The sequence below is a fragment of the Haliotis rubra genome, unplaced genomic scaffold (genome assembly GCF_003918875.1).
Source record: "Haliotis rubra isolate DU_JTF1 unplaced genomic scaffold, ASM391887v1 Scf40, whole genome shotgun sequence".
Classification (NCBI taxonomy): Eukaryota; Metazoa; Mollusca; class Gastropoda; order Lepetellida; family Haliotidae; genus Haliotis; species Haliotis rubra.
In genome coordinates, this window is record NW_025767080.1 from 2,608,609 (window position 1) to 2,624,417 (window position 15,809).

The 15,809-nt window shown below is 41.2% G+C and overlaps 2 protein-coding genes across 3 annotated transcripts; both read right to left on the reverse strand.

The window, feature by feature from the left end:
* Positions 1–915: 915 nt before the first annotated feature.
* LOC124287424 (serine protease inhibitor Cvsi-2-like) lies at positions 916–3,929 on the reverse strand. The gene is made up of 4 exons (XM_046723965.1): positions 3,801–3,929; positions 2,267–2,401; positions 1,645–1,780; positions 916–1,004 (listed from the first exon to the last, which is right to left on the reverse strand). Exons 1-4 carry the CDS (start codon positions 3,841–3,843, stop codon positions 995–997), a joined length of 324 nt encoding a protein of 107 aa, XP_046579921.1. The 5' UTR covers positions 3,844–3,929; the 3' UTR covers positions 916–994.
* An 8,371-nt stretch (positions 3,930–12,300) lies between these two features.
* Positions 12,301–15,180, reverse strand: LOC124287419 (serine protease inhibitor Cvsi-2-like). 2 transcript variants are annotated; one of them, XM_046723960.1, is made up of 5 exons: positions 15,042–15,180; positions 13,879–14,013; positions 13,173–13,283; positions 13,068–13,071; positions 12,301–12,391 (listed from the first exon to the last, which is right to left on the reverse strand). In XM_046723960.1, the coding sequence occupies exons 1-5, from the start codon at positions 15,082–15,084 to the stop codon at positions 12,382–12,384; spliced, it is 303 nt and encodes a 100-aa protein (XP_046579916.1). In that variant the 5' UTR covers positions 15,085–15,180; the 3' UTR covers positions 12,301–12,381. The 2 variants fall into 2 exon arrangements, with proteins under 2 accessions (XP_046579916.1, XP_046579914.1); XM_046723958.1 differs by lacking the exon at positions 13,068–13,071 and having other exon boundaries at positions 13,160–13,283; positions 15,042–15,179.
* Between the last annotated feature and the right edge of the window lie 629 nt (positions 15,181–15,809).

The following is a 15,809-nucleotide window of genomic DNA, read 5'->3' on the forward strand; positions in this document are numbered from 1 at the left end:
AGTAATGTTGTAAAAATATAAATGAAAATCAATCATGGCATCAGATATTCGCAAAATGGATAAGTCATAAGAACTCAATGCTAAACAATACTTACTCTATCATAACTCGATGGCAATCTCAACACACGAGATAGCCAAGACGTAAGTTCATAACTACAGGTTTAGTTTCACCATTAGGTATTAAGCAATAGAGGGCGATGAGGTAGCCTTGTAGTTAAAACGTTCTCTCACCACGCCCATGAACCGGGTTCAATGTGTGAATCACGTTTCTGGTGTCCCAAGCCGTGATATTGCTGGAATATTGCTAAAAGCGGCGTAAAACTATAACTTACTCACTCACTCGGTTTTAAGCAAGAGACATACATGTGAAGGAACAGGTGCACCACACAGTCGCGAAGGTTGCCCTGTGCTTTGCCCGTTAAGACTATCACTCACAAACCGGCACATTGGCCTACATAGACTTTGCTGTAAACCCCGTGAGTATTCACTAAAGTCCATATAACATAAGTCCATATATCAAGAAACCAAATAATGACAACAATTTTATAAAGATCATTTAATTTTTCCCTACAACGTTTTGTGCATCTTATAACTTGGGGATCCAGTTTTGGTACAATATTTTCATGTATTTACAATTTCAATTTACATCTTCGTCGTTCGCAGTCATAACGAAACCAGCGGTTGTCTACTGAGCAACTGGGAGCGACCACAACTTCGGTCTGTCTCTTCTGTCCGCAACTATCACTACATTGTGTAGTAACATGCAAACAGGTTAAGTTGGCGAATCCTGAGCCATATAGATCGCGTAGATCGATGCTCATGCTGTCTCGCATGATGTATATTCCAAAGGTGTAAGCACACCATGCAATATTTCCATAAGTAGCGGTATGGAAGCCAGAAAAACAAACCAGACAATTGTACAAATAGGTATATTTAACAGTGTACATGTATGTATCCATATGGTACGAATACTTTCCATGTGCGTTCTCCATCTCTATTTGCCTCTGAAAGTAAACAGATAAGTGATGAGTGACATTTCCGTACTTGTTTCAGCAGACATTGAACATATATAAAGACGTATGGTATGGACGGCAGATGTTTGTTCCACCCTGTCCACCAACTCCTGTGTCTCCTAACAGTGTAGAGGAAGTCACGATGAACGTGTTTTACCGCTGTATGACGGCGGTTGATGAACATTTCACTTTGACCCTCGACACATCCAGTTTTGAATGAATCCTTGTGTTATTCACTGAGCACAGACCAGGCTTGACACTGGTCGTCTTCTTAAACAAATGCGACATAGCCACTCCAGGTGACAGTACTGATGTATATTATCTAAGTATATCACCTTCACGTCTGTTTTGATAGTCGAGACATCGAGACAGATTACCTTGTGTGCTGGCGATTAGGTTCCTGACTCTGAGAGTGTGAGTTCGAATCCCGGATGTTACTCAACCCAACAAAAGTACTAGAATATGTACTTTACTAAGAAAGTGTAATCCCAAATATAACATGTGTTACATTTGGCCAATTTCTAAATGGCAACATGTGCTCGCATCGTAATGACGCTTGTTAGGACATATTCATGTGCCACACCTTCCACACATAGGTGATCCGTCAGTTATTGTCTATGAGTATACCTACTCACACGCCTGGTCCACCAGGTCCAGAAGCACCACGCCCACAGAGACAATTGCCGTCGAAGCAGTGTTTCTCTGTGTGCCTGCATGGCTGTCTCTACACTGACAGCTGTCGCAGTCGGCGCGGGCGGTACACGTGGCTGAAATATGAACGTCCCTCTTGGTCACCATAGTACACAAACAGCTCTCAGTGGTGTGATGTGATTAGACAGCTTCTGTCGTGTGCTTGTTCTGACACCCTACAGTTATCCAAACCGTCAGTATCATATCAAGCTACCGAAGCACAAAAATAAAATGGACGGTTGTGATTGGGAGCAGTGACCATTTTTGAAGAAGTAAGTGGGTTAGATCTCTCTTTTTGTGTGCTGGTTTGGTGCTTCACTCTGAGAGTGCTGGTTGGAATCACGGATGAAACTCAACACCAAAACGGAACTGGAATTTTGTACGTTAAGTGCAATCCAAAATATAACATGTTAAATTTGACAGCTTTCGGAAAGCCAATGTGTATAGTTGTTACTTGTCTCTTTCTGTTATAAAACAATCTTTCCAAATGCCAAAATAATATATTCACGAATCAAATTTTCCGACTGTAGTTATTAAGATTTTTTTTTTCGTAACTGACATACCTGACAGGCAGGTACCAGCATTGGCTGCAACCAGACAGGTGCAATGTCCATGAGAGCAGGCAAGTCTTGAGCCACTGCTACAGGTGACGTGGGCACAGTCACTATCATCTCCGCAGGTCTCGCTGTAGATCATAGCTGATGCAAAGAAAGAAGCAACATATAAACATTTGGGTAATCCTCTGTGGAGCACGTGAGTCACACCTTTTAATAACATATTTTGTATTGCGCAAGTGGATGGATGAGCGTGTTTTGCGGGTTGGACTGTAAAGGGTCCTTTGGGCTTCGTTCTTGTTCCACACTGCAGCCCATGAAGAACATGGAGTGTTTCACTCGGCAAGTGCTTTATTCAAAATATGCCTCCGTTCACTCAGTTTTGACAGGGTTCTCGTGAGATCGAGATGAGCACATGATTGGGTTCCCGTAAGTGAGTGAGTGAGTGCGTTTTAGTTTTACGCAGCACTCAGCAATATTCCAGATATATGGCGGCAGTCTGTAAATAATCAAGTCTGGACCAGACAATAAACAGCATGAGCATCCATCTACGCAATTGGGATACGATGACATGAGTCAACCAGATCAATTCTAACCCGAGTCTTCACGGGTGTGTTGCCGTAAGAGTGAGTTTGGTACATGATTTGGTTGTCGTAAAAGTGAGGTGGGTACATGATTGGGTTGTCGTAAAAGTGAGGTGGGTACATGATTGGGTTGTAAAAGTGAGGTGGCTACATGATTGTGTTCTCGTCAGAGTGAGGTTGGTACGTGATTGGGTTGTCGTAAAAGTGAGGTGGGTACATGATTGTGTTCCAGTGAGAGTGAGGTGTTTTTTGTCATTGGGTTCCCGTTAGGATGAAGTGCCTATGCAGCTTAGGCAATATACATCATGAGCATTAAATTTGTATCAGGAGCAATTTCTAAACTTTTGGTCCCAACAGTTGATCACTCCCACGCATAGTGGAGTGCACGTGTAAAACAAATTCTTCACAAAAGTATGAAGCTTTTTCACGTTCTGAGAACAAGCACACCGGGGTATAACTTTCATAATTACAGTATGTGATTTTTCTGAATTGATTTAGAGGACGACAGTACCAAAACTAAACTTTTCTGGACATGGTAAGCTGTAGACTTTCCGAAAATACAGGATGTTATTTTCATGCATGACGCAGGGATGTCATGTCGGAATATCGGTGCAAGCTTGAACCACATTGTTAATAATCGACGTAGCCACTGGAGAAGTAAAACACCTGGAAGTCTGAAGGAGACCAATGAACGTCTCCTCATGTCTCCCTGGACGCAGCCCCGTGACCCATGCCAAAGAGTCCCGACTCTCCACCAATACCATCGGAATCAGTCTGCGTGATGCTGAGGACGATTTGAGGACATGATGTCGGGTTATTTGTCCTGATCGACATGTTATTTACTGCGTATTGCGACGCCATAACGTCATCAGTGATTGAGCCATGAGCTGAACCCGTTGGTAGTAGCTCAGCTACTGTATAACTTAACTTAAACTGAATGCGTCACGAATTCTACTCACCAATAACAGCGCTTACAATGACGAAAAACAGTGTAACTTTCATGTCTAATGGTTGAGCAAAATGCTTTCAGATTAATGTATTCATACAGTTGATCCTCCTTATATACTTCTACTTCCCATTAAACAAACACCAATCCCGTGAGCCAGAGTCACAATGTATGTACAGCAGCTGCATGCAAGACTTATCTTCCCGTGTAGATAAAGATACATGCAGTAAGCAGGTGACATGCGAGAGTCGTTCTAAATGTAGTCGGTCTCACCAAGAAAATGATAAAATTGCAGGTGCTTTTGTTTTATTTTTCTACGTATTATCTGTCAACATTCCAGCCTCACGATCCCCCATTTTGTTTGACTTTTTATCCTGGTACCCCGAAAAACGCAAAATCTGCAATAAATGCATCACAAACTTCAGAAAACAAAATATGCAAGAAACACTTTGTATGTTAGAGATAGACAGAAGTCCGCTAGAATCAAACTTAGATATTAAAGTGCATTAACAAAACCTCTTAGGTTGTCGCAAGAGTGAGGTGGGTACATGATTGGGTTCTCGTATGAGTCAGGTGGGTACATGATTGGGTCGTCGTAAAAGTGAGGTGGGTACATGATTGGGTTCTCGTGAGGAGTGAGGTGGGTACATACATTCTTAGGTTCCCGTAAGGGGTGGGTACAGGTGGGTACATCATTGGGTTCCCGTAAGAGTGAGGTGGGTACATGATTGGGTTGTCGTAAAGGTGTGAGGTGGGTACATGATTGGGTTCTCGTATGAGTCAGGTGGGTACATGATTGGGTCGTCGTAAAAGGACTGGTTTCTGAGGTGGGTACATGATTGGGTTGACGTTAAAGTGAAGTTGGTACATGATTGGGTTGTCGTAAGTGTGAGGTGGGTACATTATTGGGTTCTCGTGAGAGTGAGGTGGGTACATGACAGGGTTCTCGTAAGAGTGAGGTGGGTACATGATTGGGTTCTCGTAAGGGTGAGGTTGGTACATGATTGGGTTCTCGTAAGAGTGGGATGGGTACATGATTGGGTTCTCGTCAGAGTGAGTAGGGTACATGATTGGGTTCTCGTAAGAGTGAGGTGGGTACATGATTGGGTTCTCGTAAGAGTGAGGTGGGTACATGATTGGGTTCTCGTAAGAGTGAGGTGGGTACATGATTGGGTTCTCGTAATAGTGAGGTGGGTACATGATTGGGTTCCCGTAAGATTGAGGTTGGTACATGACTGGTTTCTCGTAAAAGTGAGGTTGGTACATGATTGGGTTGTCGTAAAAGTGAGGTGGGTACATGATTGGGTTGACGTAAAAGTGAGGTTGGTACATGATTGGGTTGGCGTAAAAGTTACGTGGGTACATTATTGTGTTCTCGTGAGAGTGAGGTTGGTACATGATTGGGTTCTCGTAAGAGTGAGGTGGGTACATTATTGGGTTCTCGTGAGAGTGAGGTGGGTACATTATTGGGTTCCTGTAAGAGTGAGGTGGGTACATGATTGGGTTCTCGTAAGGGTGAGGTGGGTACATGATTGGGTTCTCGTAAGAGTGAGGTGGGTACATGATTGGGTTCTCGTCAGAGTGGGGTGGGTACATGATTGGGTTCTCGTAAGGGTGAGGTGGGTACATTATTGGGTTCTCGTGAGAGTGAGGTGGGTACATTATTGGGTTCCCGTAAGAGTGAGGTGGGTACATGATTGGGTTCTCGTAAGGGTGAGGTGGGTACATGATTGGGTTCTCGTAAGAGTGAGGTGGGTACATGATTGGGTTCTCGGTTCTCGTAAGTGAGAGTGGGTACATTATTGGGTTCTCGTAAGAGTGAGGTGGGTACATGATTGGGTTCTCGTAAGGGTGAGGTGGGTACATGATTGGGTTCTCGTAAGAGTGAGGTGGGTACATGATTGGGTTGTCGTGTGAGTGAAATGGGTACATGATTGGGTTCTCGTAAGTGTGAGGTGGGTACATTATTGGGTTCTCGTGAGAGTGAGGTGGGTACATGATTGGGTTCTCGTAAGGGTGAGGTGGGTACATGATTGTGTTGTCGTAAGAGTGAGGTGGGTACATGATTGGGTTCTCGTCAGAGTGAGGTGGGTACATGATTGTGTTGGGTTCTCCCAAAATCTGCAATAAATGCATCGCAATCTTCAGGAATCAAAAATATGCAAGAAATATTTTGTATGTTAGAGATAGACAGAAGTCCGCTAGAATCAAACTTAGGTATTAAACTGCATAAAAAAGTAATTTGAAACTACAATTGCTTGTTAAAGTGACCCACCCCTTCCTTTTTACTGAAGGAGCTTGTTTTGGTTACACTGCCCACAGCCCTTTCAGGTGAAGTAATCATAAGGACATAATTTATTCTAATGTTTTCACTTATTCATACATGATGCCAAGGGTTCAAACTAAATACTGAATGGTCACACAAGTGTAATCTCTCAATATTCTGTAAGCAGAGCCGGCTTGAATGTATGGACACAATGTTTTTGAAAGATTAAAATTGAGGGGTCGTTAAAAAACAGTCCAGACGGGAAGTCATCCAATACTATGCTTTTATATAATATTATCTGAGGGCATACCATTATCCAAGAGGTACCAAATGACAGATCGTTTTTCATGTTCTGCAATTTTCTAAGAAATATTATACCCCAATGTGTTGTGATGACTAATATCTCGTTAACCACATTAGCCACATATGTAAAATGTTGGATATTGCTTTGCTAACGATTCCCTCAAAATAGAATGGTAGCTTTTCAAACATTGGACATCGAGAATACAGTTAGGTCGACTACTTTTTGAACGAAGGTTCATTAATTGGGATGTGATGACCTCCCGGACAGCTATCTGGTCACGTTTGTAGATCTAAAGTAGGATTTTTAAATACATAGACGACACGATTGCTTACAAATACTGTTATAAAAAAATGCAACAGTCAGGTATTGTCGAGGTGGTATATGGTCAACACACTCAAAACACATGAAGCAATGACTCACATGCTCGCATCGACATAACTTGGGACTAATGAATGCAGTGCACTCGTCCGCCAGTCCTAAATATACTAATTGTAATACTCAAACTACTACGTGTCATGTAAGTTATGACAGCCAATAGCAACTAACCGTAACTAATAACAAGTGATGTCAGTCACAGGCATATACCCCCTTGGTGGCACCACAGAGCAGGGCATGGTGCTGACGAACCTAGAAGTCGGTGGGAAGCAGGTGCCCCTTTCACAAAGCGACCGTAGCACTACGACTGTCTTAAGTCTATATAGATGTTAAAGTATGGGAGTTAAGATCACCTTAGCGCTTTAGGACTAAGATACCAGAACATCATGATAGGTAATGCATCTAATCAGACAAGTAAGTAAATACTTAGGAGATAAACGTACTGTGTTTGGAAATTAGATGAATGTTAGGTTTCAAATGATTAATCTAGAGACTATCAATTCGGTCTAACATTCATCTAATTTCCAAACACAGTATGTTTATCTCCATTCTACCATAACCGATTTAAAATCGAACTTTTTCGTTCCGGCATGCGACGAGAGGCGAAATGAACTCGTCTGTGAAGGGAGTGGTAGGTGCCGTACGTATTGTTTTAAATATTACAACAAAAATATTCTGTCCTAAGAAAACAAACTACTGTTTATTCAATGCAATAATGTAATACCTAAGAGCTTGGTTTTTATAAGCCCACTTTCACACGACCGAAAACAGCCTGGCTGCCAAAGGAGAAGGAGCTCAGAGGGAAGCAGCCAAGCAAAAGTGTCTTGCATTTTTTGAACGATGCAACGGGTCATGATGGAGTAAGAGTGGCACAAATTTGGTGTTTCGCCTGACCGTTATCTTGTGAATTTCACATTCTAAACGAAGCAACTATACCATTTACCAGCTAGGAAAATGTTTGCTAACGTTTTGCTGCAAATTTTGTATAGATGGGGATGTAATTTTACAAGGCTTTCTGATTTATAAGTTAGATATTGTTTGTTTATGTTTGGGGCTGTGCATTGTAATTAAGTTTGAATATTTTTATAATACAAGGTAATGTGATAGTGAGGTTCCCTAATAATTGTTGAGGAAAAATCATATAATTGTATTTTTCGAGTTTAATAACTGTTTTATAAGTATTTCCATCACGTCTGTTGTGTTGATATTAGCCATGTTGGTGAGCAAAGCTGAAGTAGTGCGGCAGTGGTGTATACGTGCGCAGTGAAACGGTCATGAAATCAGACGCATTTTCAATCCAGGATTGATAGTGTCTAATTTTATTGATTGTCCAATCAAATTCGAGTATTTCACGTAGTCATGGTAGAATCAATAACAATACACAGCGACACAAGGCCCAACATTAACAAAGATAGAAGTTAGTACCAAAGTGACTGAAGGAATTGTAATGTATGATGCAAGCAGCCACACATTCACAAACTAGCCCCAATAGATTAAACCAGTAACAGAAACGGCATTCTACCATGACTTAAGTACATACTGGATTGTGATTAGTTAATCATTCACAGGTATATAATCACGTTATATGCCTCTGATTTTCCAACACAGTATGTATTTTTTTTAAATCTTAATAACGCGGTTATGGTAGAATGGAGATAAACGTACTGTGTTGGAAAATCAGAGATATATAACGAAATTATAATAGCTCTATTTTTTATATTTAAAACAAGCATTGGAATGGAATACGACGTAGTTATACCTGTTTTCCCCCACAGTATGTCTATCTCCTAAATGTGCATGTACTACATGGATGACAATGAATCAGTAAAAACAGCTAATAGCCAGGAGAAGCAAATATTTGTTTCTTTAGAACTATCATATATACAAATATCACATATACAAAAACAGTTTCCTATATGAACGTTCGCAAATTGTCTATATCGCCTGTATTGTATATCATGTCAGACTGTCAACGCATGCGACACTCCATACAACACACATGACCACGATAAACATCAAGTCGGTGATGAAGTCAATATCTGAAATATCGTAGAGGACGTCATGAATGGATGAACTGACAGATCCCGACCCTCCAAGAATATAGGCACATTTCACACAGTGGCGAACTCAGTCATTCTTCTCCAACATCCTCTGTGGTGACGCCATTTTGTTGGAGGTATTGCCAGGTTGGTATGTTGTCGAAAACACTTGCTTTGGGAGTGAGATCTGTAATTGCTGATACTTGCGTATGTATGGATATACAAGTGTGAGTGAGTTTAGTTTCACGCCGCCCTCAGCAATATTCCAGGTCGGTCTGTAAATGAGTTTCCACCAGACACTCCAGTAATCAACAGCATGACTATCGATCTACACAATTGGGATACGATGACATGTGTCAACCAAGTCAGCGTGCCTGACCACCCGATCCCATTAGTCGCCTCTTACGACAAGCATGGGTCACTAACCCGGTTCTAGCCCGGATCTTCACGGGTAGGACATGAAAGACACTCTGAAACACATGATTACATCATATATAACAGGTATAACTACGTCGTATTCCATTCCAATGCTTGTTTCATAAACTGAGCACTCTTAATTTTAACTGTTATTACACACGCGCGGTTCCTGTATGGGCATTCTTGGAAATATCATTTGACCCTATGAAAGTTTGTTGGGAAGAATGGTGCTAGTTTTTGAAACATTACCCTGTTGGTAACATAAATGAAGATGAAGGCGTCAGGGAAACCTCTTCAGATCTTATCACCTCTTTTCTAATAAATCATATGATAACCTTATAAATTTGTGTTTAAAAAGGACATTCACTCCTAAGCTTTCTGAAGCTTCTTTGTACGTTGGAAGTTTAACGCCAGGGGTAGGGAGCCTGTTGAGTTAGTAACATCATATGTACCTGAACTACTTAAGTGTTTAATTTTGGTTACTCTCATATATAAGAGACAATCGGAAACACATTATTGTATTACAATAAGTATATATAACAGGTATAACCATATCCAATATCTGGGAATTGAAGTACATAATGAGATAAGTGTATAAGCAACATCGAATTTAATAGTAAATAGTTGGTCTCTGTGTCTAAGATGATGATTACTAGATTGAGAGCCCTTACCTTTGCTTTTCTGGATAATGTTCCATACCTTAAACATCGACGTGCGTGAATTTATTTTGGATACATAATGTCGGCTAGACTGTTTAAAAGTATGGCCATAGTTCTTTAGGATTTACAATCTTGAATCTATTTAAATTGTGGACCATGGGATGGCGCCGGAAATAATGCTCAGTCTTTTTCTGTGTCTACTCAGCTGTTTGCTGTTGTCGTTGGACCATGGTGTTCGAACGTGAGGAATTGCAGAGTACTTTGGGATACACTCGTCAGCTATGTTATTTTGTTTATCAGAAAGAACAACATTTTATAGCATCAGGAACATTCATGCAAATTTAGGGTTTAAGTTTGACAGCACATAGTTTCATATAAAAGCCAGTTAGGCTTTTTTCAAATTCTAACTTGATGATACAAAAACATTAAATGGGTTGACAGGTTTTAGTATTGCAGGAGAATGGTCGCTTCCGCAGAGATCGTCGTGGACAAATTGAGTCTGTAATTAAATGTTTTCCTGTGACAGCAAGTAAATATGTATTTGAACCATCGTCATAAATACAAAATCATTATGGTCGGACATGATCCAAAGCTTTGAAGATTTGGACCTAGATATTTTGGGGTTGTACCACTTTGTTTCTTTTTGTAAGTTTCAGACCTACATTTGAATTGCTTGTTACAGTTTGTTTCTCAGTTGTGCCTGTTTTAGACTTTCCTAGATAAGAACAGAACCTTAACACAAGATGCCTTAGATTGTATGATTGTTTGCGAATTGATGTTTCTTGTGTAGGTTTTTCATGGCTGCAGAATATATCAAGGTAGGGGCAGAAGATTTTACCCACATGTATTCTGTCTGACAACCTATTGATTAATATGGAATAGATTTGGGAGACTGAGTTGAAATTGAAGCAGAAACGGCCGCGGCAGAAGACGGACCAGGGTGTTCCTGACCTACAACAAACGTATGTGCCTCCAGAAAGGTGATATGTTTGTTTTGGACTGACGTTTCCATGCAGGGCATTCTCTGGAAGACGAAGGGTGACTTCTAGGGCGGTGTACACAGGCATATGGTTTATCACAGATGTTTCTGTCTTCACATGTTCCGTCACCACTTCGATGGCAGGTTTGGGCATGATTTAGAATCATGATCATACTACCTCAGGGGACAAGGAATGTAAGCATCAACCGTTATGTGAAATAATCAGCTTTAAGTGAGTCTGGGCGCGATGAAAGGCAGAAAGTAACCAAGATGGTATTGAATTATATAATTTCATTTTATCTTTTACACGTAACACGTGTCACAGCCGTATCTCCTTGAGAGTTTAGCTCTGATGTCTACTTCATTCATGTCTGATAGACAACGTCCTGTGTCACGGACAGCGATTTCCTATGGTTGAGAGTCCTGTGATGTGAAACCTTGACTCTCATGACCAGCATTGGCGTGCTGAGGACCTATTCTACCCCGGGTCCACACTGGGGAAGAGCTAGTAGCGTTACCCCAGCACACACCACGAGGAGGTGGCTTTACACGAGTGCCTGCCGCGAAAAAGAAATCTTAAAATCATCAACAAACAGCGATCCTTCAACTGAGTCACAAGCTTGAACACTGTTCCTGCTTGGTTAACACTGTAGTTATTACAGGCTGTAATACTATTATCACAGCTATTCTTTTATTAAACTACCATTGTAATTGCACGGCGACTGGTTTGTCTACTGCTATTGAACTCCAATACAGTCATTTGCATTGATTTGTAAAGCAAGCAAATTTTAAACTGCCGTTTATATTCAAATAACTTTAGTGTTTCTTGGTTTCATACTGGAAATGTTTGATTTTAGGGTTTCAAATTTGCATATCAAATTTTAGGAAGAAATGTCTATTGGAGCAAGCATAGCATGATCGATATCGCCACCGCGACAAGGGCCATTCATGCAAATTTTCAGCGTCACAGACTTTCAGAGGATAATGTAGAGACCGTAACAGCTTCAAGAGACGACGGACAATGCGCTGAAACATGCCCGCTCCTGACCCTCACTTGGTCTGAAAATATTGCATTATCATCCCTCTAAATCTGAACAGGCCTCTTGAAAGTGTCATAACAATGAAGATGACCTAAATAACTGTGGAATCCACTTTAGGTACAATGCATTAACATATTTCCAATTTCCAAAAATGACTTAGTTATGTCGTTCAAAGCCACATAAAAACCAACAGTCGATTAGTCAGCTAAGCAACTGGGAATGAAAAAGAATTCATTTTGTCCCTTAATGGACGCAACTGTTGCAATATTGTGTACAGAAATGCAAGTCTATATATTGTATATTATATATACTATTTATATAGTAGTGATCTGATGCGGAGAGACTATCAACGTGAAAGAGCCATGGGATATATTCCACAAGTGTATGCATGCCACGCTGTAGTTCCATAACTAGAAGCCAGGATCAACACAAACTAGTCAAATGGGTTTATTGTACAGTGTACATGTACAAATATTCACTTGATATGAAAATTTTCCATGGGGGCTTCTCCTTCTTTATTTCCCTCTGAAAGTAAACAGCAAGAGATGAATGACATTTCTTAACTTGTTTCATCAGAGTTGAAAATTTAGTAAGAACTGTAATATGAACTGCAGATATTTGTTCAATAAAGAGACGCTGACATCTGTGTCTACCAATAGTGTAGAGGAAGTCACGATGAACATGCTCCCCCGCTATATGACAGCGGTTGCTGAACATTTCACTTTGACCCTTGACACATCCAATTTGGAATTAATCAGTGTGTTATTCATTGAGCTCAGACCAGGCTTGACACTGGTTGTTTTAATAAACAAATGCGACATAAACACCAACTCCAGGTGACAGCACTGATTTTAGTGATCTGTTACCTCATACAAGCGGCCGCGGCCGAGTGGGTTAGATGGGTTTGAATGCCGCATGCTACTCAAACCAACAAAAGTACTAGAATCTGTACTTTACTGAGAAATTGTACTCCCAAATATAGCATGTGTTACTTTCTAATTAGTATAATTGTACATTCATCGTATTGACGCATGTTAGGATATATTCATGTTCCACACCTTACATACCTTGGTAACCCGTCAATAATGGCGCTGAATATAGTTACTTTCATGTCTAGGACACCCTCCAATTATGAAGCTGAATATAGTTACTTACACACCTAGGCGACCCTTCAATTATGAAGCTGAGTATAGTTACTTACACGCCTAGGCGACCCTTCAGTTATGAAGCTGAGTATAGTTACTTACACACCTAGGCGACCCTTCAGTTATGAAGCTGAGTATAGTTACTTACACGCCAGGTCCACCAGGTCCAGAAGCACCACGTCCACAGAGACAGTGGCCGTCGAAACAGTGACGTTCTGTGTGGCTGTCTCTACACTGACAGCTGTCGCAGTCGGCGCGGGCGGTACACGTGGCTGAAATATGAACGTCCCTCTTGGTCACCATAGTACACAAACAGCTCTCAGTGGTGTGATGTGATTAGACAGCTTCTGTCGTGTGCTTGTTCTGACACCCTACAGTTATCCAAACCGTCAGTATCATATCAAGCTACCGAAGCACAAAAATAAAATGGACGGTTGTGATTGGGAGCAGTGACCATTTTTGAAGAAGTAAGTGGGTTAGATCTCTCTTTTTGTGTGCTGGTTTGGTGCTTCACTCCGAGAGTGCTGGTTGGAATCACGGATGAAACTCAACACCAAAACGGAACTGGAATTTTGTACGTTAAGTGCAATCCAAAATATAACGTGTTAAATTTGACAGCTTTCGGAAAGCCAATGTGTATAGTTGTTACTTGTCTCTTTCTGTTATAAAACAATCTTTCCAAATGCCAAAATAATATGTTCACGAATCAAATTTGCCGACTGTAGTTATTAAGACTTTCTAAAAGGCAAGGTGTATACACTTCTTTGGCATCGTTCTGTTATACCTAATCTTTCCAAATACCTAATAATACGCTCACGAATGAAATTTACAGGCTACATTTATTTTCAAAGACCATTAATGTGTTACCTGAAAAGCAGGAACCAGCATTGACTGCAACCAGACAGGTGCATAGTCCATGAGAGCAGGCAAGTCTCGAGGTACTGTCACATGTCACGTGAGAACAGTCACTATCATCTCTGCAAATCTCGCTGGAGATCACAACTGATGCAACGAAAGAAGAAACGTATCAACATTTGGTCCAAAGATGAGTCATACTTTTTAATTTTTTTGTTGAAATGATTCTTGGTGGATGGTGGATGGATTAGCGTATTTGGCCGGTTTGACGCTAGACTGTCTATTGGGCTACGGTCTTGTTCCACACTGCAGCCCATGGAGAACATGCGGTATTTCAGTGGCCAAGTGCCTTTGTTCAATATCTGCTGCCTTCGTTCAGTCAATAAGGACACGGTTTCCGAAAGGGTGAGGTGGTTATGTGTTTGGGATCCCTTAAGACTGAGGTGGGCACGTGATTGGGTTCTCGTTAAGGCGAGGTGGCGATGTAGCTTATTAGGTTATATACATCATGAACATAAATTATACACCAAGAGCAATTTTTAAATTTTTTGGGGGAAACACATAGTCACTGGAGAAGTAAAACCCCTGGAAGACTAAGGAAGACCAATGCCATATTGGTCTAGCAAGACACAATCCTGTGACCCACCCTGAAGAGTCCGACTCTCCACCAGAACCATCAGAAGGAGGCTCCGGGATGCTGGTCTGGGGACACTTCGTCCAATCAGACGTCACAGATAGGCAAGGGCAGGCGTGGGGCAGATTCCGTATAAACGCAGTTTGAGCTCATGGTGTTAGGGTTCATTGACCTGACTGCCGTTTTCTCGTTTGGAGGTGTCTTGACTAGTATATCACTAGTAAATGACCCATCCAACTGAGCTGGTTGGTTGTGGATCAGTTATGGTGATGGATTGTTTTTCGTATGACTACAAGTTGGATCTCATTACAGTAACTGAGACACTCAGTGGTGAACGTTATGCACAGAAAGTACGGGATACCGCCGTTGTGCTACATTTTGATAAACATCCCCATGCCAATCTTCCTATATGCGTGGATCACAAAGCTTGACTTCACTGTTCTCAAGCCGCTCATTGCAGAACAACGCCATCGAAACATTACGTTGACCCAAACATCAAATATCAGCTAAATTAACAAACCAATTTCACCAATCTACTCACCAATAACAGCGCTGACAATGACGAGTAACAGTGTAACTTTCATTTCTGAGGGTTGAGCGAAATGGTTTCAGAGTAACGTGGTCATAAGGTTGATCTTCTTTTATACTTTTACTATCAAAGATAACAACACAAGAGTCACGATTTTGTGATTCCATGTAAAGCAGCTGCATTTAATGCTTATCTTCATGCTTATGTCATGACATGTAGATAAAAGGTACATGCAGTATACAGGCTACATACTTCATTTTCAGGACCTGATGACCTCCCGGACAGCCGAAATTACATTTATAGTTCTAAAAGTAGCGTTTACAAATGCATAAACAACACGGGATTTGACACACATTCTGTTATAACAAACAGCTACAGACAGGTGTTGTCGAGTTGGTATGTGGTCAACATACAGAAAAGAAATGAACCCGTGAAGATCTGGTTTAGAATTAATCTTCACCATCCTATGTTTGTCATAAGGGGCGATTAACGGGACCGGGTGATCAGGCTCGCTGGTCCAGACTCGATTACTAACAGAACGCCGCAATATAGCTGGAATTTTGCCGAGTAAACTGTTGCCACACGTGAAACTATTAAACCATCTTATAGTGAGGTTTGTTTGGGGTAGGGGCTGCGGAGGGGGATTGTTTGGGTTTTTTTCGTTTTTCTGGTAAATGTAAGGTTCACGAGTGGCCCAGTCGCCTGAGGAGGTAAAGCCACCGGACAGAGTTGAGTCCCGTAGTATCAACAGAATGCCATGATTGTGGGTTCGAAATCCGG

What these genes read in the sequence shown, in the direction of transcription:
- LOC124287419 (XM_046723958.1), bottom strand. Translation starts at nt 15,084, where the DNA reads ATGAAAGTTACACTGTTACTCGTCATTGTCAGCGCTGTTATTG. An exon ending in CATTGTCAGCGCTGTTATTG is followed by an intron (nt 14,014 to 15,041) that starts GTGAGTAGATTG and finishes TCGTTGCATCAG; the next exon opens with TTGTGATCTCCAGCGAGATT. An exon ending in TGCTGGTTCCTGCTTTTCAG is followed by an intron (nt 13,284 to 13,878) that starts GTAACACATTAA and finishes TTCATATTTCAG; the next exon opens with CCACGTGTACCGCCCGCGCC.
- LOC124287424 (XM_046723965.1), bottom strand. Translation starts at nt 3,843, where the DNA reads ATGAAAGTTACACTGTTTTTCGTCATTGTAAGCGCTGTTATTG. An exon ending in CATTGTAAGCGCTGTTATTG is followed by an intron (nt 2,402 to 3,800) that starts GTGAGTAGAATT and finishes TCTTTGCATCAG; the next exon opens with CTATGATCTACAGCGAGACC. An exon ending in TGCTGGTACCTGCCTGTCAG is followed by an intron (nt 1,781 to 2,266) that starts GTATGTCAGTTA and finishes TTCATATTTCAG; the next exon opens with CCACGTGTACCGCCCGCGCC.